Raw genomic sequence first — 24,699 nt, 5'->3', positions numbered from 1 at the left:
CGCGGCCTCCGGGGCGGAGCTGCTCGGCCGGACCCGCCCTGCCGCGGGGCGCGGCGCGGAAGCGGAGGCCGCAGGCATGGGGCGGCCGCGGGGCGGTTGGTTGCTGCCCCTCGGCCTTCTGCAGCTGCTGGGGGGTCCCGGAGCCGCAGCCTGCCCCTGCCAGAAGCCGCGGCTCTGTCAGCCCGTCGCGGGCACCGGCGGCCCCGAGGTTGGCGAGGCTGGCCGTGGCCGGAGGGCCGGCTGCGGGGAGGGAGGCTGCGGTGCTGGGAGCTGCCCCGGTGCGGGGTGAGCCGCGCTGGGCGCACCCAGGGGGCTTGATTCAGCTCTGGGCCGTGAGTTCGCCACCTGCAGCAGTGCCACAGCCACGCCATAGGGCTTCGTGTGAGGGGTGGGGAAGGGAGAGCTTGAGAAGGGTCCCGTGGAGAAGGGTTGGGAACTGATGGGACGACTTCTTCCTGCCTCTAGGTCTTTGTGTTCGATGTGGGGAAGAATGCCTGGAAATCCTATGACTGGTCGAAAGTTACAACTGTGGCAGCTTTCGGGAAGTATGATCCAGAGCTTATGTGCTACGCTCATTCCCAAGGTGCCAGGGTAGTGCTAAAAGGTGGGCTAACTCATCAAAATATGGGTATTTCTAAGTAAATAGGAGCATAACGTGCATAGGACTAGAATACCTTGACGTTTTACAGCCACAGCTATGTGAAGTGTTAAAATAAGTAAGGATTAAGTAATAAGAGGATAATGCACACAGGGCTATAATACCTTGGCATTTTGCATGTGCTGGTATGCAGGGTATTAAAAAGAAAACCAGTGATGTCTTGTGTCACAGTAATAACAAAACCATTCTGGTGATGTCCAAATAAAATCTCCCCTAACGGAGCTTCACAGCCATAGGAGAGCTGCGAGGAAGGGAGGAAAGAGTAAAGCTGTAGAAGACAATTATTTGGGTCTGTGTTCTGAATGTTATGCACAATACCCAAAAGACAGGGTAAGGAAAGGGATTGTAAGCAATTTTTAGTATTTTTCACTTCAGTTAATCCCTGTGTTCTAGGACGTGATGGAGTTTGAAAATGTGAATGCTCAGGAGCTTTGTGTACAAATACTGATGAGAAAGACAAAGTCCATTGGGTCAACCTATGCATATGTTCTGTAATCAGGTCTTGGATTTGATGAGGCATAAACAGAATCAAAGACCACAATGTGGAGAACAACAAAGGTTAAATGTAAAAGTATGTTTATTTTGAGCAGTAAGACACAGTCTCTGGCTCCGTGGAAATACTGGAAGCCAACTGACTTCAAGGAAGGAAACTTAGAGTGGCTAAAAGTATTAAGTAGAAGGAAGGAGATGCTTAAAACTGTAGAAAACAAATTCCAAAAGAAACTTTGTTTTAAAGACTGTCTCAAATAAGTTTGGTAATCTCTCCTGGTATGGATTCTCAAAATTATGCTTGGAAAAAAAATAAATTAAGCCCTTTCTATTTTTCACATATGGTGTCAGGATTAAGTAGATGCCATTATAGTTGTGGGGATGTTTTATTTTCTGGTTATATTACTTGGCTTGGTAAAGACAAATCTTTCCTCCTTATTGTGATGCAAATACATGTTACGTTGACTCTTGAACACCTCTTATCTAGGTGACGTACCTCTTAAGGAAATTGTTGATCCTGCTAAAAGAGCAGCCTGGATATCCCAACAGGTGGACCTTGCCAAAAAACAGTATATGGATGGAATTAATATAGATATAGAGCAAGAAGTTAATGAAACCTCCCCTGAATATTATGCGTTGACAGAGCTTGTTAAAGAAACTACAGATGCTTTTCACAGAGAGATTCCAGGATCACAGGTAATAAAAATGTACTTCATACAAACATTGAGTTTAACTTCATGAAACATATGGAGTTTTGAGAATGCTGTTTAGCATATGAATATGAAAATAAATGCCAAATCTAAAGCATGATACTATCATCAGTGGTTAATTATGAATGTTAGCTATGATATATATATATTTCTATCATAAAATGATATATATCACAATATAGTCTATATGACTATATAGTCTCTTTCTCTCTCTCTTTCTCTCTCTATATATACATATATATATATATATTTCTATCATAAAAATCACTCTCTTTGACTTACATTAATTTAAATGGCAGAAGGGTTTCGTTGAGATTTGCAGGTACAGTGTTACTGCCCTGTTGGGGGAGCTGCCAGTTACTAGTATGGCTTAAGGACTCTTTCAAAGCAGGGCCTTCTGGTGAAAAAGCTTCCTAATGTTGTCGTAAGCTGGTTATTGATGTTTTAAAAGTTTGCATCATGCTTCTTGTTTTTGATCAGATGGTTTTCATGTTACAATTTCTTTGGTGTTTTAAAATTATATGGTAAATGGTGAAATAACTCAGGAAAACAGCATCTTGGGCCTTGAATTCACTAACAATGGCAGCTTATTACCTAATGTTTGCTTTATCAGCTGAGCAGCTGATACATATATACTTCATTGGTATCACCATGTGAACATTCTGCAACCTTAGGGAAATACTCTTTAAAAGTTACAGCTCTGTAACCATAAATCAAGAGTGCCTAAGTGCTGTACACGATACTAACATGCATTTTTCTTTCAGGTAACATTTGATGTGGCTTGGTCCCCTGCATGCATTGATAAAAGATGCTACAACTACACTGGGATTGCAGATGCCTGTGATTTCTTATTTGTGATGTCTTATGATGAACAGAGCCAGATCTGGACTGATTGTGTTGCAAAAGCCAATGCTCCTTACCTCCAGACTTTAGTTGGTAAGGACAGATGCCTCTTCAGAAATTGGAATATTGCTGTTTGTTTGTATGAATGGTTAGAAACAATCGCCTTTTCTTAGATGTGTTTTTTGTTTTATTGAGGTTTTCTAGTAGCCTCAAATAATGTGTTGTTCTAGTGGGAAACCAGTATTGCAGATCCCTATGAGACACCGTGGATAGACTTTTAGCAGTTGTGTGTTCCTACTTGTAAAGTTGTTGTCTCGCCCTTATGATTGTGAAAAACACTGTTAGAATGACAAAAGGCAGCCAAAGCAAAGGTGTCTGCCTGGGCTTGCAAAGAACCTGCAACATTTGTCTCATCCTTGTGAACTGTGCGGGTCCCTTTGAAGCTGTAGCTTCCTTTGGCAAATGTGGGTTTAAACAGTCTCTTGTGTGCATTCCCATCTTTCTTTTCGGCTGGTACAGCTGTTCATGCACATTCACAGTGAGTTGGATTAGGGAACTGACAGTCTTAAAAGTAAGACAAGAGGGAGGTTAATTTAAATTTGGATCAGTTCTCTGATTTGCTTTCCTACATAGACCCACAAGGAGCTGTCAGCACAGGTGAGCTGAGAGGCAAATGAGAATGAATGCTGATTAAAACAGCACTTTCTTAGTGTTTTGTCTTGTTTCGTCTTCCTTGCTTTCTAAGAAGTACCTACTGATGAAGTTTGAATTAGTGTAAATATGTCAGTGCTTATTGGCACTGTCGCAAAAGCTGCTATAGACAACTGAAGGTGTGAGCAGATCTATAGGATGTGAATAGAGCAAATATAGGACTGTGGGTGGGAGGTAAAGAACTTAAATATAAATATAAAGAATATAAAACATGGAAAAATGCAATAAGTAATTTTATTTCCTACAAAACTAGGATATGAAGAGTACATTACTATGGGCATTGATCCTAAGAAGCTTGTGATGGGCGTCCCCTGGTATGGCTATGATTATGTCTGCCTAAATTTATCTGAGGTAAGATAAAGATTATTCATTTACAGTCATACTGTTAATCTTTTTTTTCCTTAGAAGGAGCCAGCTACATGTTAGTGATCCTGTTTGTGGATTAGGAAATTCTGTGGTCTGATGGTTAAGAGCTTAAAACTGGTACTCAAGACTTTTCTTTGGCTGATAACTGATAAGCAGTGTGTTACCAAACAGGGCTTTTTATCTCCCCCTGGGCAACCTGAACCCTATAATATACCCAAGCACCATATTTCACTGAGGAGCTATAGATGTTATCTCTACGGGAAGAGGTGATATCTAAAGGCACTACGACACTTTTACCTGCCTTCTCAACAGTGATTAAGCTCACTGCTTAAAGATCAGGTGTAACAAACAATAGCAAAACTAGGACTTAAAGTACAGCAGTTTATGGATAAATCATGGAGTCTTAAAAAACATTATACTTAAGAAAAATGTAAGGAATTAAAATGTAAGGAATTAGAAGTGGAAGGGGAAAAGATGAGACAAATGTGTAGGTTGAATGACGACAATCCAATCCTGTGGTACTACAATTTGAACAAAATCTGTTTAATTTACTTCTGTTTGGAAGTAACATGACTAGCACAGATAGTTGAAGATTTGGGGGTTTTGTGACTTTATTATTGGCTGTACTGCTATTTTGGAGTTCAGTAAATCTATGTAACGTTAAACTCCTGCACTCTGCTTTTTTTTTTTCCCCCCAGGATCATGTTTGTTCCCTTTCCAAAATACCTTTCCGTGGGGCTCCGTGCAGTGATGCTGCAGGGCGTCAGGTCCCCTACGGAGCAATAATGAAGCAGGTGAACAGTTCTATTTCAGGGGTGCTATGGGATGAGGTACAGAAGTCTCCGTTTTATGAATACAAGGTATGTCTCCCTTTACAAGATGCCATGCATGTTGTGGACATGTTTATGAACCATAGTTCTTTGATTATAAAGTTTTCAGGGTTAGATTTTTCAGTTTGTTTCCTATTTTTTTTTTCACGTAGTAAAGGATGGGCAGATTTTCATCTCTTGAATTTCTTCTTCTGAAAATGGGGTGCAGTGGCTGAACGCTACAGGCATAATACAGGTTTTCATTTCTCCACAATCTTATTGAGGGGAAATTTGTAATGTCAAAAAGGGTGTTTTGGCCAAAGAAATCCTATAGCTTCATTCTTCACTGTTACAGTTTTCTGATGTTGATGACTGATCTAAACTAAGATAGATGCTGCACTGAATAGAAGGTGTAAGCAAAACTCAACAGACTTTAATGTATCATATTACTGTCAGTATCAGCCTATCTACAGAAGTGTTTGTGTTTTCGTAGGATTCTCTTGGTCAGTTCCACCAAGTATGGTTTGATGACCCTCGCAGCATCTCTCTTAAAGCAGCCTATGTGAAGAACAGAGGCCTAAGGGGCATTGGCATGTGGAATGGAAATAGTCTTGACTATTCCAGGGAAGCTGCAGCAGAACAACAAACTGAAGCAATGTGGCAAGCCTTGACACCGTAAGAAGTACATAAAATTGTAAATCACTTGATATAGAACTATGAAAATCAGATTTTTTTTTTTTTATTATGACACATAATGTGTAACAGAATTATTTATAAACATACCATGATTACAATCAAAACTTTGAGAGCTGGTCAAATTCACCTTGTTATTTTGTATGCAAAGCTGTATCTTCATTCTTCATAAAGTTCCAGTATTGCTTCAGCAGTGCTCTTTAAGAGACTTATCACCCTTTTAGTTTTTCACTACCATAGTAAGTTGGTTAAAGCTTCAACTTAGAACGTATCTGGTAACAAGTAAGACCAAGTGAATTTACAGGGGTCATCTAATAACAGTCCTCTGCTGAGGCTGCCTAATGCATGGAGAGATGGACTGCTGTCTACAGGACTTTTTTGTTGTTCAGTAAAACATTGTTTTTGTTAAGGTTGATAAAGTGTTGTCTGTTTATGCATTACTTGTTCCGTGGTTTACAGCCTACATTGTTTCTCAGAACTGTTTCACAATCAGACTGAAGTGCAACTATGCCCTGCTTAAGTGACTCCATTAATTAAACTATTTAATTAGACATATGTAGTCAGTTTTCTGTTTTTGTTTTTTCTTGCTAAATAGTTACAGGGAAACCAACATAGAGTAATAGCACAGAACCAGAAGCACTACCATGATGATGCCGAGGAGAAGATCTGAGCATCTGACTGCTTGATACTACAGGTGATGAAAAGCAGGCGAAACCTACTAAGGTTGCATCATCCTTTTTTTTTTTCCCTTGGTAAATCAGAGGGCTCTCCACTAGAATTCTAGTCTGTAGCTTTTGTGGAAAACCTGATGAATTTATAAGACATAAATACTATTTATGTTTATATGCTAGACTGCAAGATAGGTATTGAGACATCAAAAAAGTTAACTTTAAAAAAAGTTGGTTCGGATTTTCCAGTAGCCAATTGCCTGCTCTTGTGTCTTAAAACAATTATGAACTACAAGACACAGGATTCATTATTGAAATGAGCAAAAGCAGTTGTTCTTTTAATACTAAATTTAATACTTAACACTAAAATCTATGCAAATCCTCTGTTTAAAAAATGAATTGTAAAAAGGGTGGTTTGACTCAAGACATTTGGAAGTCAGTCCTCTGAGAAGTGGCATAAGTTTCTTCCAGTATTACTGATTTCCCGTCAGGGTTTCACTTGCAGTAACAAATACAGCTTTGTCAGCTTTTTAGCTGACATGAATTCCTAGCACATTATTGTTCTACTTAACGTAATAACATCTTGAACTTCAAAGTAGCAAACAGATCTAGAAAAAAATGACTAAGAAGAGTTTCTGATTATTTTTAGAGAATTGTTATGTAAATACATGCACATGCATGAACATAAAGAAAAGCAGAGCATACAGTACTGTAAATAGCACCAAGATCATCATTAGAACTTAGTCAAAACAAAGCTTGCATCTTCCACTAATTATAGAATAAAGCTAATGTTGATGCAGCTTTCTTGTGAGGGAGGAAACAAAACTAACTAGATATGAAAGAACTAGAGATTTTTTTCCATAATTAGTAAAGGTAATAATACACCAATTTATAGATAAGTATACTTGTAATGACAAAAATAGACTTCAGTAAATAGCTAAATAAAAATTACTTTTGCTAGAGTTCCAAAAAAGATGCATTTTAATCATGTATCAAAAAATTGAATAGCTGCTCCAACAATCTGAATGGGAAGTTTTAGATTATGGGTTTACGTGCTTAATAGGTATTTTGTTAATGAAGGAACATCAGCATACTGAAATTGCATGATTGACTAATTTGCACTTTTAAAATAACTTAGTGAAATGTTTATCAGCTACTTGAACATACAGATTAACTTAGTTTGGTTTTACTAACAGATTTTAAAAGTGATATGCAGTCCCCTAGTGGGCTAGTATACAAATTCCACATTTAAACAGTTAATGTCTTTTTATAAGAGAACTTTAAGAACATATAAACAAATGCTCTGAATTTCCAAGTTTCTATATACATTATAGGACTTTTATAGACTTTACAGATGTTACAGTTGAGTCATCCTCTTAAATACCTGATTTCCCAGACTGGAGAATTAAAGCTGAATGAATCTTCTTCTGTGTCAGTTCTGCTCTCAGTGCTCGTAAATCAGATGCTGCCTGCTTTCTCATCTGCAGAAGAACCAGTCATTTAAGGAATTGTAATTTAATGAAGCTTTTGGAGTTGACATGCATATGAATTTATGTAACTAAGATTGAATTTTATACAGGATTGCTGAATACACGATACATCTTTCATCTTTGAAATCTTACATGTCTAATTAGATAGCTTAGTTCTAGCACTATGCCTTGGTGCTTTTAAGAGACAACCATGGAATTCATTGTTCTTTTCATTCCTTGTTATACAATGGAGGAAGTGTACCCACCCTAGGTTAGACAGTAAACAGGATCACGGGCAATCTGTTTGATGCAGAAGACTCAGGTTTCAAACATTCATATCTAAGTGTCTATCCAGCGTGAAGGCCTGTATCATCACCTTCCTTTCTAAGGAAGCCACAGGTAGCAATGGTATGGAATAAAGCAGGTGAAGAGAACTGCTGTCTGCTCGGAGAACCATTCCCTCCTTTTTTTTCCTTTATACCTTTTTTCTTTTTTTCTTAGCTATGGTGTGCAACTCACCAGTATGTCGCCTAGTATGCTCCTTCAATTACCATCAGAGTGGAATAGGAATTTCATGAAAAAGATTGCAACATAGTACCTTGAAAATGTAAGTAAGTACTTGAATGCCATACATTCAAAAATAATCCTATGAACTAATTCTCCGGAGTAATTTGGCTCAAATGCTAAATTATGATAACTAATACCATGAAACTTGAAAATAAGAACTGTACAACAAATGTATTTTGAACACCTGGAGGTGTTCAAGACCAGGTTGGATGAGGCCCTGGGCAGCCTGATCTAGTGGGCAGCAGCCTTGAATATGGCAGGGGCTTGGAATGAGATGATCTTTAAGGTCATTTCTAACCCAAGCGATTCTATGATTTAAATTATCTAATATTTAGAAAGATTAATTTATACCATGTAAGATTTTGACACTTTATAACTAGGATAAATGCAGAGTACCTTAATTTCTATTATGAGCTTCATTTTTGTATCATCCAGCTTCCTCCTCAGTTGATCGAGTTCATGCTGCACTGTAGTAATCTGGATGATTTTGTTATTCTGTATGAAACAACAACAAAAACTTTAGTTGAGCATTAAGATATCTCTTCATTCATTCAGTATTACTTCACCACTCAGAAACAATTCTCTAAACTCTTTCCAGCTCTTCGACTCTCTTCCAGTCTTCAGTGCTTGCCTGGCATCTCGTTCTGCAAACAGTCTGCTCCCCAACAGAGGGCAGCTCTCCTCAACAACCATCCAGCCCTTCCACTTCCCCTAGGTGTGGAAGTTCTTCCACTCCCTCTTTGGGAAGCTGAGGTCCAGATCCGATCTCCTGAGTTAACAGGAAGTTGTTTTGCAATTAACTTTTACAACTACCCCCCACATAAAATAAAAAGGCACGCTTCAAATATATATATATATTTTTTCCTCACAGACTTAGAATCACTTTCTCCCCTAGGCAGTACACTTACTTGTTGATAAGATTGCTACACTACAGAAACCCTAGCTTCCTGGTTGAAACCACAGAGAAAAGGTGGAAAGGTACAGAGTCACAAAGAAAAAAAGCAGGCTGGACAGTCGGACAAGCTGGGGGCTCCGAAGGAATGACCCGTCATTGCATTCAGTCACCAGCGTGGACAAAGCTGGTGGAGGACAGAGCTCAGCAGCAGCAGGATCTGCTCCCTGGAGCCCCAGCACCCAGCTCTTCCTGCCTGACTGGCCAGCAGCAATTCCTCACCTTACTTGTGAGGGGTGGAGATCACAGTTCTCCTTAATGAGCCTCATAGCTCATTAAGTCCTGTCTCTCATCTCTGCATGCTAGCCAATACATAACTGCATTTGAAGTTATGCACATCCTTTGTACAGAGGCACCTTGTGCCCTGCCAAGGAGGTCTAAAAACCCTGACACCCAAAAAGAAGCATTAACATACTTGAACGTAGCTCGTAATAGAAATGTAATATGAACACTTCATATTCTTATATTTTAGATACATTATCTCAAATAATCCACAGTTGTATATAATGTACAATCTTAGATTGTCTCCCCCCTTTCAGGTACAAGCATAAGACACTACATGTACTTCCACCAGCTTATAAATTTCGTAGTCTAGCTTCAGATTTGCAACTAGACTTGCTTCTATGAATACATTTAAAAAAAACAGCAGCTGTAACTCTTGGGAAGGGTGTTTTCCCCTTTTATCTTTTTTTTTTTTTTTTAATTCCTCTTTGAACTTCCCTAATTTGACACCAGCAATGTAACACAAGACTCACAGTTGCACAATAATTCAGGTGTAACCACTCCAAGAGCTTCAGAGGTGCCTCTTCCCCAAAAACAATTAGAATTCATCACCTCTGTACATGAAATTTTAGATGAGAATAATGTAGAACTGAACAATTCATTAATCATATGAAACAAAAGGGGAGTTTGTAATGAGAAGGTATTGTACAAACACAAAGCAGAAAGATTAAAATGCTTAGACTCAAGCATTTCTTCAGTCTTTTTGAGAAGAATGGAATGTGGTAATTCTGTAGTGGCCACACCTTGGATTATTGAGAGATACTTGGCTATTAAAGCTAGTTTAGAAGTCATCAATGATGAATTTGTTAGTTTCATTTATGTTTTTTACAAAAAAAGTAAATTGTGTAAAAAAAATAGTTTAGGTACATACCTTCAAGTTTGTCTTACTGTTCAGTTGTTTTCGGCTATCTCTGGCTTCTAATTGCAAGAGTAATTTCTGGTGATAAAGCTCCAAATCTTGTTGCAGTTTGTTTAAAACATCCTCCAGTGAAGCCGTAGCCTTCTTAGTTTCAAAGTATTTCTTTTTCCATTCCTCACGAACTACAAAGGAAAACAGTAATACAGTTTGGTCTCATTCATCTTATTCTAAGGTCTCTTGAAGACAGAAATGATGATACCGATCTCACAAGACTCATTTGGCCAACGCACACATTAAACATTAGCAGTAGGTTTCTTAAAAAAAAATCACGAAAATCTTTTTCAAATGACATTCTCTATACATGCAGTAGAATTTTCACACAATCACCTGCAGCATAAGGTTCTCTCTGTCTACTGAGACAAAACACAAGGTCCAAACCCCGAATTTCATTTGGCCTGGCAGTTCTGCAGCCTTCAGCTGCACAGGTGCTCCAGACCTGTTAAGGCTGGTGCTCACCAGTCCGAAGTCCACAGCCTCCTTGTAGCAGCAGCATTAATGTCTTTATGCAGAATTTGAGCTCTGCACAGCCAGAAATTTTGATCAGAAGTCCCAAGATCATGAGAAACACTTACTTAAAATTTAACCATGATTCCTTGAGCTATGTTGTTATGTGTTATCAGTGGCTGGCACATACATATCCCATATGTGGTGTGGCAGTCTTATTGCCACACACATTTGTTACTCTGTGATGTATCTTAAATTATTCCTTTTTTCCAGACACATTTTAAGAAAGCAGGATAACTGCTCCTTAAAAACTTACTCCCCCCCCCCAAAAAAAAAAAAAAAAAAAAGAAAGAAAGAAAAGCCCAGCTGTTGGAGCACTATACAGCATGTAACCAAGAGTGACCATCAGCACAGCAATCCTCAGATGAAATTAAATATGGAATATTGCTGGGCCTCCAGAATATGCTCTTCCCTTCATACCTTGGGAAGAAGCATGTTTGTGAATGCATTCACTTCTGAAATTGTACAGTCTCATTAAAATAATTCAGAGGTACAAATACTCCTGAAAGAACCTGCAGAAGCTGTTTAAATTCTTGTGAAATAACCTTTTATTTACCTAACTGAACAGCATAATTTAAGACAACATAAGAGCAGTTCAGGACTTAATCTCAGCAGGGTAACATAGCTTGCGTTGCAGCTCCACGCTACTGCAGATTCACTCCTTCAAGTGGCCAAGTTCCCTTTTTAAGATACAACTTCACTCCACTGCAGAGCACAGTGTAGCCATGCCCTCAGAGAATAACTGGGAGAATTGGCATGTCTTCTCCTTTTGACAAAGCTACAGATAATAGTTGAGATTGCCAGTGATTCAGCTGTATTTATGTACAAAGAGTGCTCTCAAAATGTCAATGTAATTAAATCTCATCTCTGTATAACTGGAATGTGACATCAGGAGGATAGCTTAAGTATAAACTTGAAAATAATTTTACAAAGAAAATCTGAGTGAGATTTCAATTAAATACTCCCTTTGTTAAAAAACAAGGTTTGTCAAGCTTGCCGTGAAAGGCTTCTACCTTCCATGCCATGTGCTGAATTATTAGATACTATTAGAAATAAAAAAATACTATGTTGGCAATTGGAACATAAGCCCTGTTAACACAGTAAAACCTCAGTAAGCACCAACTATAGGCAATTTTAGAGTATGTCAATTGTCTCAAGGCTCAAACAGCAAAATGGCCAGTAATAGCTCTTTGGGTGCTGTATATACACAGGAAAAAACTTGGACAGTTTATAAAAGCCAGCATATTTTTAGACTTACAAAACTGCACCCCAAAAAAAAAAAAAACAACTAGAAGGAGACTTTTCAACCTTTCTACTGTATTATTACACAAATAAGTCTTCTCAGAGCTACTGCTTAGCCAACTGCACTCTCTGTAATTAAGCTCACTGACAAAGAGACAAACATTTTCACATTAGTTTCAGTGTTTCTCAATCATTCCAAACTCCAAAATAAATTAAAAATGTACCATGGCATCTCCTCAGCTTATTTTGTTCCAGTAGCCCTTTAGCTTTTTTGACAAGTTCTTCTCTATTTTTTTCCATGTGCCTTCTGTCTTTCTTCATTTGTTCCAATTGTTCTACCATCTTGTTTTCTAAAGATATTATAATTATATTTATCAAGCATCTGGATACTGTAAGTAGGAAGGATCAATCAAAATTTTTGTAATGCACCCGTCATAAATCATGCCAAGAACTCTGTCAGAACAGGCAGTAGGAATTCTTCTATTTTAATAAACTATTCTGACTTTTTTCAGAATATAAACTATTCCTGACTTTTGGAAATGGCTGACACATTAGAAGAAAATGAGAATCCCAGCATGCATCCAGGCATTTATACACACGCACAAACAAGTAAACACACTTTTAAATGCCTAGGCAGCATGTCAGTAGAATCAGCTTCAGAATCTATTCAGATGTATATAGCATAAACTGAAAACTCTTGCAACATCAAGCGAAAAAAGCCTCCAGAGGATTTCTTCTTACTTCAAAATACTTTGTGATATAAATCTTTCTTTAAACTATAGGCGTCAATAAGCCTATATAGGTGTTAATAAGCCTGTAATAGCTCAAACTTTTAACTAGACTGCAACAAGTCAGTCACCTCCCTTTTCACTATTCTGCTACACACTAGCTGAGGATCCTCTGCAAGTTAGCATCTTTGCTTCATTCTCACGTGAGCCAACAGTATTTCCCCCTAAACTCCCTCCTTTTCTCCTTCCACACCCAAGTCCATGAGACCAATCTTCTAGCAATGGGAACTTCTGCCATACTCTATGAACAACTCAGGCAACATTAGATGCCTGCAATTTTCCAAATACAAATTAAAATTTTTAACAATCCTGGGAATAAATATATGTACAAATTCTTTCATAAAGTATTTCTGTCTTCATCAACTGTTCAGTCTTGATTAAATGTTAACTCCCCACGCATTTCTTGGAAGCACATACTTACTTTCTGCCTGAAATGCAGGAACCTGAGCCGGGTTTACAGAAAGTGACAGAAAAGGCAGACTAGGAGGTGAAATATGTTCTTTTGGACAAGCAGAATTGTTTTGCTTGTTCTCATCTTCCTAGAGGGTCAAAAGACAAAACTACATGTACATAATTTATAACCCTGAACAGTCACATTAAACATGCTTTGAAAGTGGTCTGAGTGAATGGGGAGGATGTATTGGAACTCTGAATATAATCTCTTTTATTCATTACAAACTTCCAAACAGATGGACATCTGCAAACAGCATCAGAACACTGAAATTGCAGAGGATAATACATGGACCAAAAGACAGACTATTGCTAAATATTCTTGTCCATGTCTGTAACTCCACAGACTACTGACACTCCCATGTAAGACCAAGAATGACCGGCCTGAAAACTGCTGTCAGGCATATTGATTAACAAAAGCTGGATTGCTCATTTCTAAACCAAAGTTTATAATAGCTCACAGATGACAGTAGTGACAGTGGTTATGCTGTATGACGGCATGTGGGCGCTCTGTCTTCCTAACATGTTCTTATTCAGATACTATGACTATACCGTATGTATGTTTTAAATAATTTTTTTTTTTCTCAGAAGTTTTACTTGAGATTAGGATTTATCCCATATAAGACTAAGATTTATCCCATAGGAAATACGAAATTATAAAAACATCACTGATACAGCCAATACAATGCTGCTGTCAAGAAACTAAAAAATAAATTTAAAAAGGCTGATGTTAATAAGACTGAGAAAGATACAACATACATAGTTCCTATTAAATGATAACCAGAGGTATAGCTTCTGATTTATCATTGTTTAGATATACAGCTGATTTATCATTAGCAAATCTCCAAAGCAGCATTGCATAAATTAACTTTGCTCAATTACTCTAAAATCTACATTGCATGTTTCGTATTTCTAATGAGTTACCTGTCTTACAAAATTAGTCAGTTTCTAGGTGGAGGACTATATTTATTGCTCCACATTAAAAAGAATATGCTATCCTGAAAAACATACCTGATTATCCAGTTTTTCACCAGGACCAGTTACAGACTTGCTAGTTCTGTACTGCAGCAAACTAAAGAGAAATTCAAAGAAGCAAGTGAAAATTCATGCAATGATATTGTTTTATTTCTCCATTTTCTTTCATTTATTTGAAGTATGTAAAATCAGTTTTTTGTTATTATTATTATCCATTCTTTTATCAGAATTACCATTTACTAACCTTTGGTTTCTGTCTATATATTCTGTGGTTTGATCTTCTAATATTTCAAGATTTCCAGAATCCCGTGTTCTGTCTCTTTTTAGTTTGGTATCTTTTTTGTGGTCATTATTTTCCATGTTTGTAACTAGGAGTTTGGTGTTTAGTTCTGTGACAGGATAACGATGATCAAAATACACAGATTACACTCACAAGATTTACACTTTTTTTGACTGTCAACACCTGAACTTTCCAGCCTGTATTAGAAATTCAGTGAGTCAATACAATAAATAGGATTACATCTGGGGTAACGAAAGGTTTTCTGAATAACAGAGGAAAGAAATAAGGGGGAAAAAATCTACTTCTGTTTCAAGAATTTGTATCTAACTAATTCTGGTAACGAGTAGAGGAAATGTGACAACAGGTAATGAAATCATTTAATTATTTCTCCTTTCCTAAAATAATTCTCTAACATTTTCTGCCTTTGAGACCCTGGAGATCTCCTACAAACTGGAGCCAGCAAAGAAAGTGACAGCAAAATGTTTTGCATTTGAATGTTATCTCCTTTAAATTATACAGGCTAAACATTTCAAAAGAAAACTGATGACAGAATTTGCCTGTACTTTAAATTACAAAATTCTACATCCCTCATCATTCAAAATAAAGTTCTGGAAAACTTCTCAATTGTATAAATATGCCCATATATATGCATATATGTATTATATATATTATATTAGATATACATACATATATATATATATGGTCTCAGGCTTCAGTTAACATGATGATAGAGGGACAAAGCTAGTTTTGACAGATTATCAATGGAAATTGAAATTATGGAAAAGTCATCTGTGAAGGCTCTTCTAGTACACTCTTCAGACACATCTAAGGTCACAATATCACATTTTTTGTTTTCTTACTCAAAGTACTGGATATCCAGAAAATCAATAAGGTGCCCATATGTATGAAAAAATGAATATTGCCTCATTTAATAATTCCTCATTAGAAATTTGCAGTAGAACAGGGTCATCCCCTTTACAATTAATGTAAAATTATACTCAAATATTAAGATTTGTCTTTCAAAAGTATTTCCTGAAAAACATTTTATGTTATCATTTTGATGCTAATTTAACAGTGGTCAATCCAATTTAAATGCTTCAGTCATTTCTTTATTTGTAATTACTAGAAATTTAGCAATATTAAGAACACTAGAGAACTGTTCAGGACTTGGCCCCCAGTATCCCTAAGATACTTCATTTTAAAGGAAGTAGTAGTTAACAGATGTCTTTCAAACTACATTTTCTATTTTGGCACAGAATTATTAGCTAGTTTGTGTGTTCTTTAAACCTCTCCATTCTTTTCTAACAGTTTCACTGTAATCTGTTCAAAGAATACTCTTACCTCTCAGTTTTAGGAATGCCACTGTTCAATAGTACATAAATAAATCAGCAGTATATAGGAAGGAGGGGAGGAAGCACTTTCTTTTCATTAGTAATGTAGGTATGCATAAGATAACCATGGAAGTTGAAGTGAATAAATTGCATTCCCCAATTTCCTGATCTTTTTTTTTTTTTTCATTTAAAATTGATGTTGAATTATGGGATCCTTATCTTCCAATCTTTACAGCAGCTGCTCAGTAATTTGCTTCCATATAAATAAGATCAGACAAAGGCATTGACTATATTAAAGTGCTTCCCTACAACAGTACATAATTATAATGAATGACTCATCCAAAGTAAAAACTATGGTTCTTTGAAAGATATTATTTTAAAAATTAGAATACTGTTCTAACAGCAATATTCCAACTTACGTTGCAACTACAGATTTTTTTTAAACTTAGCTTTACTCTGCCAACTTTCTAAAAATTTTGGCTTAGCACCAAGATGACAATAAACAGTGTACCTGTTTGGTATTTCATGCGATTTTGGTGTGGTTGGTTAGTCTGGCGTTGTTCATCACTGTGGTTTATGTGAAGAGTAAGAGCATTTCCTTTGGCTTTGTCATTCCTCTTCGGAGTATTATGCTCTTCTTGATCTTCGCTATGGTGGTTTTGCTGGGATTTCTGTAACAGCATATAGCTCTTTCCAGACCCTCGATCTGTAGAATTTGAATGACTTGGTGTGAAGAGAGATCCACTGGATCTATTTTGATCTGCATAATAATTGATTTGAGAAAAAAAAAATATTATTTTATTGTAAATGTTAACCATAATAGTTATTTTACTCCATCACTCTTCTTTGCGATCTTTGTTAAACTTACCTTTCACTCTGAATTGTGCCTGTTTTAATGCAGTCCTGTTGTAGTCTTGCTCATGATTTGTGTTCAAAACTGGAACAGATTCTTTATCAGTCCATTCTGCAGGACTGTGCACTTCCTTATTTTCTAGCTGATGACTGCTCTGTATGCTTTCTAAAAATGGTCTGCTTTTTTCACTTTGCTGGGGAAGATTGGGTAGTCTCGATCCATGACCATACCTATTAGCTTCTGCATTAAAGTGGCATCTTTGTTTAGTTGATGATGATAACGGATAAACATCTTCAAAGTATGCCACTCCAGGTAATAAATATAATTCAGGATACAGTGCCTAAAATATGCAGTATATTAACCAGACACAAAAGAAGAAACTACCAACATAAAAAGCTTCTGAAAATGATAGCTTAAAAGCCATAAAATACATACATAAGGGGGAGCAAATGACTTCAGTTCCAGTTCTGTTTCTTGCTTTGCTTTTACCTTAGAAGATAAAGAACAGAAGTGTAAACAGTAAAATACTTTCTTAAAAATAATGTTGTCACTTAATTTATGTATTCTATCATCATCTTTACATACAACATTTTTCTTCTGTAATAGCTTGATGGGGAAGAAGGAACATAGAATGCTGTTCTATTTTCCAACATAGCACTGAAACTACTTTGTCTATTTTTCAAAATTTAAATCAGACACACAAAAGTATATGGATGTACTGAATACACTTCTTTATCCTTTGCACTTTCTCCTATGGTTCAAAGGACCTGATCTAACAATCACAGCAGAACAAAATCTTACACTGCCTTTGCCAGAAGTTGTTTCAAGTCAAATCTGAATAGAGATGACGAGTCTAACATAATTTTCTCTATTAATCTAACAAAACATCACAAAATATTTGATGTATATAGAGAAAAAAAATCTATGACTGTCCTATGTCATCTAGTACTTATCATCTTGCTATTCTTTTTGTGATATACACTTTCAGATTTCAACAGTCATCCTAAAATACAAAATCTATGATAATCAATGTATATTTGAAAGATGTGTTCCAGTAGAAAATAATAATAATCTGAGTTTACATTTAAGTAATGAAATTGGAGTAAACATGGGGCCAAAAGCTGCTCTCAATAATGGCCACACAATGACATCGATTCACACTTAGAGACATGGGCTATGTGAAAGAAAAGGAAGAGCAAATGAACTTGTTTTTGGTTTATGTTTTTCATTTAAAGACCCTCACTTGCAAGCAGGCTACAGCTCTTAGTACTGTTTACATTGTCAGTGTTGTGAAACAGGACACTGAGAAAAAAACACAAACTCAACAAATATTTGGTCATGGAGATTTAATTCAATTAGGTTACCACGACCCTAAACAACAAATAAATGAGTTATTTGCTTGCTTACATTACCCTTTATCACAAAATACATAACACTACAACACTAAATCCCCAAAATTAAAATTATATCTTTGTTTCTAAAAATCTTCACTTGTATATACTAATGTATTTCATCTACTATTAAACGCAAAATACTTTATTAAATTCCTGCTATTCTCAAGGGAGCTTGAAATTTTATCCATTTACCTCAGAACTATCAGTGGGGAAGAAAATCTACCATCTCACTATCATTTAGTTAAAAACATCTTTTTTTTTTTTTTTTTTTGAAGACTTGCATATCTTGTCAGATTTAGATTGCATCACAGTCTTTAAATTCCTGTCTATGTTTCTCTACCTGCTTTTCCTAGTTTTCTGCACAGGCAATTTTAGTGATATTGTCTACAAATGAAATAAAAAACAACACCAATTTTCTGCCTTGTATTTGGAAATCCATGAAAAACAGGAGAAAAAAGTCTTCTGTATATCACTTAAATCTTTGTCTATTACACAAATGCACTTTCAATCAGTCTGATTTTCAGATTTATTTAATCTTTATAGTGTGTAAGATAGCTAAGTATATAGAGAATCAGACCAAGGAACAGTTATGATTAAGAGATGCAGTTTTTTGATTACATAAACCTCCTCAGGCTCTATTACTGGACTGATTCATGGAACAGAAATGTACATCAGAGAAGCTTTCATTCAGAGACTGATCTTTAAAGGCTATTGGACATGTCACAGCAGGACCATTTACAGGAATTCTGGCTTACTCAGCTCCCAGTGCAAATTCTTCAAGTGCCATATTCCTAATCATGTCCTGACAATAATGACCTCAGGGGATTTTTTTAATGCAACTAGAATTGTCATATTTAATTTACTGTCCTATCAAAGCTTGCATCTTTCCACTGAATGGCAACTAATTACATCTGATGCTTTAAAGGACGTTTCTAATATACCTATCCAGCTGTGCATTTGTATTTGGGGAAGTAGATGTTCTGACAAGAGCTCCTTCTCCAACATGATTCAAAACAATAATTCATCTCTATTTTCTTGTGATATTTTCAAATCCACAAGGACTAGATCTGTAGTTTGTATTATAAAGCAGAACAGCACTAAAGAATAATAAAAAAATCAACTTACCACTGCTAGTTTTTTCCCAATGCATTTTAAAAATTTGAATTTATCTGCAACTGCAACTCCACCCAGGTATTCTCCAAGCTTCTCCCGTAGCGCTCTTAATGTGATGTGAGGAGACACCCTAGAATGTTGTTATTCATTAATACATCTGCAAGATCAAATAACGTTGGCTAGTTAGTAAGAGGGGGAAGATTATGCTATATAAATGCTGGCTTGTATGGCAAGAATGAACAAAAAAGGGAACTATGAACTATTTCCTGGAATGGAACCCAATTACAGATAGGTCAGAGATTTTTGGTGTGGTAGAGTCAGAACATTGTATCACACTATGGCAGACCGCATTACAAAGGCTGCCGTATCATTAGGTAGCAATATTTATGTTTTAGGAATCCCAAACAAAGGGAGAATATGAAAGTACCTGAAATTTGAAAAAGACTCTTGCTCATCTGCAGATGAATTACATAATTCATGTACAATTATGTTGTAAACTACAGTCATGCATTTCCGTCCAGGTGACAGAGTTTCAGAGAGCCAGGCCAGGACTGTAGAACATACTCCTTCAAGCAGTAAGGAGGCTTCATCACGCTCTACTTTTAACTGCCAAGCACATTCCTTTGGTTTTGTTTTCTCGAACACAAATTTGTAAACAGGGTGTGTGCATGCGTACATGCAAATGTGTTTTAAATCAAAACCAAATACTGTAGTGTGAACATTTTTACCATAGTTTGGGGATGAGAGAGCTGACACAAACATGAATGACATCGTTTAATCTGCTTCTGGAAAGCACGCAAATATCAAAGTCATAAGCTCAGAATAAAAATCATCATAGACTAAAGCATCTCTGCAGAATAAAATCGAATGTTCAAGAGTCACACAAAAGCTCTGTATCTCAACATAAACTGTTCTGATTGCTCCTATGCTGTCATTTAAAATAAACCAGGGAACAAACTCAGGCCTGAGACTGTTAATCACCCACGCTGCTTAAGTGTAAGTACACTACCTCGCAGGGTTTTGGCCCAGGCCAGCTATCATTCTTCAAACAATGCAGAGACATAGCTTGGGGCACATAGCATGGCACATGCCATTGTCAGTAACTAGTATGGACAAGGTCATGCTGTCCCTTCAACTTGGGCAGGTCTTCACCATTAACCTAAAAGGGTTTGCACACTCACATGGCCTCATATGCCTTCATTTCATACCCCAGATATGTGAAATACCCCCATTTTTTTCTGATAAAAACTGTATTTCAGTGGGCTATAATGCTTTCCTTGCATTATTTCACACACTTGGGACTTAGAGGACCCTCCTCCCTAAGGTCGTAATTCTGTCTTGGGGAAAGGCATGGGACAGAGGAATACCGAAGCCAAGCAGTGTGCGGAGTAGACACGTCTAGGCCTCGCTGCTTGGTCCCTGAGCATTTAACTTCTGTTTATTTCTTTGCCATACGCTTTTTGCCCACACTTGCTACAGATGTTAGTCCTAATGTCATCTATTTATTTCAAGTGTATAAAGAAATACGTGAAAGATGGATACATAATTCAATACACATCCTTCCAGGGTCTTATCTGATAAGAGAGATGATCTGTAATTCAACTATATCTCATTCACCATAATTTTTTCAAGCTTATGCCACAGAGAAGGCACAGAGAAGTCCCTTGAACTGTTTTCTGAAACCCAATAAATGCAAGCTTTTTCAGTAGCAATTCTAAAACTGCACGTCCTTCACACCCTTCCAAACCAGCAAAGAAATTTGAATCTAAGGTACATATGAGCAGCAGGGAAAACATCTATGTAGCTATGAGGATGTATCACGGGAGAAAATCATTTAGGTACACAGAACCTGAAATGCACAACAGAAATTTATCTGAAAATTGTTTGCTAGAGCAGCTGCTAGGAACATATAATAACATATTCCTTGGTTGTTGCCACGGGCCAACAGAAGACTAGTCACATCCAGTCATTCGCTTCAGGGTGTTCCTTTAAAAGTAATGCAAACTACAGTTCATTGCAGCAATCTCATCTAGAAGTAACAAAAGTATGGGTTCTGTGGTGAGGAATGAGGAGTAAATAAAAGATCACAGAGGCTGAGAAATCAAGTTCATGGGAACAAGAACCCAGGGCTGCAGATGATTACGTACTTAATATTTTCCTCTAATTCCATGATTAATGGAAGTGGCCTGTATTTACATCGAGGAATCCTTTGTTCAGCTGACTCACAGAGTACTAGGACTGCCAAGCTGGATGGATGGTGCTATCAACAACATCCAGACATGGTTAGTAGCAGCAAGGCTGCTGTTCACTCAGGTTAAAAGAAGAGAAGATTCTTAAAATGTATTTTGTTTTTAAAGACAGTGATACACTGGCCCAGTGTTAGTTATTGTTAATGTTAATGCGCTGCAACACTGCATAGCACCCACAGAATAATTAATTACCTAACACTCATTAGCAAGCAAAAATTACCCATCCAGGCATGGAATAATAGAATCACAGAATGGTTCGGGTTGGAAGGGACCATTAAAGATTATATAGTGCAACTCCTCTGACATGGGCAGGGACACCTTTCACTAGATCACGTTGCCCAAAGTCCTTACCAGATTGACCGCCCACAATTTCTTTGGGCAACCTGTTCCAGTCCCTCACCATCTTCACTGTGAAGAATTTCTTCCTAGTATCTATTTAAATCTGCCCTCTTTAAGTTTAAAACCATTACCCCTTGTCCTATGACTACAGGCTCTGGTAAAAAAGCCTTTCCTGATCTTAAAAGACCCCATTAAGTACTGAAGGCTATAATAAGGTCTCCCCAGAGCCTTCTCCCTTCCAGGCTGAACAACCTCAACTATCTCCACCTGTCTTCACAGAAGAGGTGCCTGAGCCCGCTGATCATTTCTATGTCCCTTCTCTGGATGCACTCTAACAGATGCATGTCTTTCTTGAGCAATAAAACCCATTGCAATCAGTATGAATCCTAATTTAAGTTGATGTCTCAGAACTGAGTCTTAGCAAAATAAACTTACACCTGAGAGCAACAGGCAGTGACTGATGTCTAGTCATATGAAACAATTTAAAGTTACCATCCAGCTATGTATTTTGCACCTCTGCTGGTGACAAGTACAGCAAACAGAATAGATGCATGAACTTACTTTATCTGGTTTTGTGCAGTCTTTCAAGAACAACAAAAAAAAGCTGCAAGAACGAATGCATTCTTCCATAAATGCTTATATCCAGCTGCTGTCAATTTTTTCAGCTACATGATACATTGTCTTACGGGGACAATACAAGCATAAATTTAAGTGAGTTAAAACCTACAGTTTAAGCTGACAAGCTTTGCACAGAAGCAAATGAGATGCATATAAAACCCCAGTTTCAACACACATCTTTACATTATTATTTTTTTTTTTCTGTAAATTATTACCTTACCAAATACACACAGGTTTTGTGAGTCAAGCATTTAGGTGTATGAACCAAACTTCTAAAGTTATCAAAGATAAAAACTGCAGCTCTCTGTGCCAAGTTTGGCCCTTTGGGTAGTTTTCCACAAAGTGCTGACAGCTACCTGAGAGCCCACATAGCATGTGTTGTAGACAACCTTTCAGAAATATTGTAGAAGAAGAAAGAAGATATGCTGGCAATTGCATGGACATAATGTTTCTGTTTTAGATCTATGGCTCAGTGACAGGCTTTCCCATTTTCATTGAGCCACTCTATCTCAAAGTTGGCCCACTGTGGAAAAGAATTGAAGATTTTCATAATCAGGCTCAAGGAAACAGAAAAAAATATGACTGATTTTACAACATGAATCGTTCTGCAGCAATACTAGCAGCACTCTGGAAAGTGCATTACAGCGGTTCAGATCAAGGCGGCACTGGCCTGATACAGCCCAAAGAGACATGGGCACCACTTACCCTCTGGAGTTGATTGGAGAAGAATATTTTCTGACAGATGTAATTATGCAACAGCTAGACTAAATGACTGAAGGACAATATGAAGGTGATACCAGGTAAGTATTTTATAGGTGTTATCACATTTGGGCCTACGACTATACTCACCTTATAAATCCAGCTGAGATGAACTTGCTAGTAAGAGCCACAGGAACTGTATTCAGCTTGAAGTTCCACACTTCCTCTGGGACATAAAAAACATGGAGCTCCACCAGCTAAATAAAGAACAGATTATCATAACAATTTGTGATTGAATGCCAGCTGACAGCATAGAAATAAATCACATCAGAACAAGCTTAACAATTGAAATGAGCGAAAAGAGAGCCTGTGCTCCCTGCTGTATGTCAATGTGTTAGCAACAGATATAGCTTAAGAAAAAACAGTCATTCCTCTGGAGCATATGTCATGCATACAAGAATACTTCAGCTAAAAGCCTACCTTGTTTCACCTCCTAAGAACTGCTACGCCATAAAAGCTTGATGCAAACATAGCAGAAAGCACAAGCAATAAAATAATATCAAAGTATTTCTGACAGTCAATAATATTAATGACCTTGGAGCACAGAAGTGCACTTGGAAACATCTACAAGAAAAGCTAAGCCTGCTCTGAATAGTTTACTAAGACTGTGTTCGAACCAGTGGTCATTGTGGGACTCTTCATGCTGGGGTCTTGTTATTGTTAGTGGAAATCAAATGGTATTGAGAAGAATGATACACACTTCTGAAAAGCACTGCCAATAACTGGAAGCCATGCAAATAAAGCTGTATTAAGTATTTCTTCAATTGTTCAGATACTAAACTAGAAAAGCAGAATTTTTATACATACTAGGCTAAATGTACATTCTTCCTCTCAGATCTCCTAGATACAGTACAGTGGCAGCCACTTTAACATATATTTTTTAATTTTTATTTAAGAAATATAAAAAAAATTGCTATGCAAAAGTATATAAACTCTCACCTGGGATGTCTGAGGTCTCATTTGACTGAATGACATACCGGTCGCTGTACGTGATCACAGTGAGTGCCAGATGGGCTTTCTAATTTTCTTTTTGATTGAAACATTATTTGAGAATGAGTTTCATGACAATCTGTCACTGAAGAAGTTACTCTATTAATTTCTTTTATTATCTTCTTTCCATTTATGGAAGTCTCAGAGCTGTCACTGTGCTGTCTCCCAGCTCGCTGTAGACAAACAGACTCTGCCACACCTTTCTACACAAGCAGTGTCACCTAAGTAACTTGGTGACTTGCTAAATCACTGCCTTGCAGCTCCAACAGAGCTGCCCTGGAGTACTTCCTCTTAACACTTCTGTCCTTCCATAGAAGTACTTCAGCTGTATATAACTTTCTGCATGTTTTTTCTGTGAACCTAAAGATCCAAAATGGGATTCTTGCAGGGTCTGGATTTATCTTTGACAAAGGGACAGTTCTTGTGAGCTGAAGTCAAGACACCCATGCACGGAACATTCCACATTGCACTACCCAAACACAGCACGCCACGGAAACTTGGTGGTGGCAGGCAACCGCATCAGAGAAACCCTTCCATAAACTACCTGGGCTCTGCCCTAACACTGCTATGGGAACAATGAGATCTCAGCAATGGCCTGACTAGACCTTCCTATCACTTCTCCTCGGTTACTCCCAAGCAAAGATGAGGCAGGTTACAGCCCAGGTTCCTCCCTGTATT

General features: G+C 37.4%; 2 protein-coding genes across 4 annotated transcripts; one reads left to right on the top strand and one right to left on the bottom strand.

Annotated features, from left to right (window-relative positions):
• The first annotated feature begins 51 nt into the window (after positions 1-51).
• On the top strand, positions 52-9,601 carry CTBS (chitobiase). Of its 3 annotated transcripts, XM_032192165.1 has the most exons (9): positions 52-208; positions 466-604; positions 1,635-1,843; positions 2,622-2,793; positions 3,665-3,762; positions 4,476-4,637; positions 5,080-5,261; positions 7,918-8,023; positions 8,582-9,601. In XM_032192165.1, the coding sequence occupies exons 1-8, from the start codon at positions 77-79 to the stop codon at positions 8,009-8,011; spliced, it is 1,188 nt and encodes a 395-aa protein (XP_032048056.1). In that variant the 5' UTR covers positions 52-76; the 3' UTR covers positions 8,012-8,023; positions 8,582-9,601. The 3 variants fall into 3 exon arrangements, with proteins under 3 accessions (XP_032048056.1, XP_032048057.1, XP_032048058.1); XM_032192166.1 differs by lacking the exons at positions 7,918-8,023; positions 8,582-9,601 and adding an exon at positions 5,875-6,890; XM_032192167.1 differs by lacking the exons at positions 7,918-8,023; positions 8,582-9,601 and having other exon boundaries at positions 5,080-5,838.
• SPATA1 (spermatogenesis associated 1) lies at positions 6,882-24,009 on the bottom strand. Its single transcript, XM_032192163.1, has 13 exons — positions 23,971-24,009; positions 23,122-23,228; positions 19,079-19,196; positions 16,995-17,048; positions 16,575-16,899; positions 16,218-16,466; positions 14,340-14,484; positions 14,132-14,192; positions 13,092-13,209; positions 12,107-12,232; positions 10,089-10,258; positions 8,380-8,478; positions 6,882-7,428 (listed from the first exon to the last, which is right to left on the bottom strand). Exons 1-13 carry the CDS (start codon positions 24,004-24,006, stop codon positions 7,324-7,326), a joined length of 1,713 nt encoding a protein of 570 aa, XP_032048054.1. The 5' UTR covers positions 24,007-24,009; the 3' UTR covers positions 6,882-7,323.
• Between the last annotated feature and the right edge of the window lie 690 nt (positions 24,010-24,699).

Source organism: Aythya fuligula, chromosome 8 (assembly GCF_009819795.1).
Source record: "Aythya fuligula isolate bAytFul2 chromosome 8, bAytFul2.pri, whole genome shotgun sequence".
Classification (NCBI taxonomy): Eukaryota; Metazoa; Chordata; class Aves; order Anseriformes; family Anatidae; genus Aythya; species Aythya fuligula.
Note: the sequence above shows the minus strand (reverse complement) of the source record. Positions and strands in the feature narration are given on the sequence as shown.

Excerpts from the sequence above, each read along its gene's own strand:
- CTBS (XM_032192165.1), top strand. The coding sequence starts at position 77 with ATGGGGCGGCCGCGGGGCGGTTGGTTGCTGCCCCTCGGCCTTCTGCAG. Across the intron at positions 209-465 it reads CGGGCACCGGCGGCCCCGAG|GTCTTTGTGTTCGATGTGGG; the intron begins GTTGGCGAGGCT and ends TCCTGCCTCTAG. Across the intron at positions 3,763-4,475 it reads TCTGCCTAAATTTATCTGAG|GATCATGTTTGTTCCCTTTC; the intron begins GTAAGATAAAGA and ends TTTTCCCCCCAG.
- SPATA1 (XM_032192163.1), bottom strand. The coding sequence starts at position 24,006 with ATGTCATTCAGTCAAATGAGACCTCAGACATCCCAG. Across the intron at positions 17,049-19,078 it reads TTGGGAAAAAACTAGCAGTG|GTAAAAGCAAAGCAAGAAAC; the intron begins GTAAGTTGATTT and ends TTATCTTCTAAG. Across the intron at positions 7,429-8,379 it reads AGCTCATAATAGAAATTAAG|ATGAGAAAGCAGGCAGCATC; the intron begins GTACTCTGCATT and ends GTTCTTCTGCAG.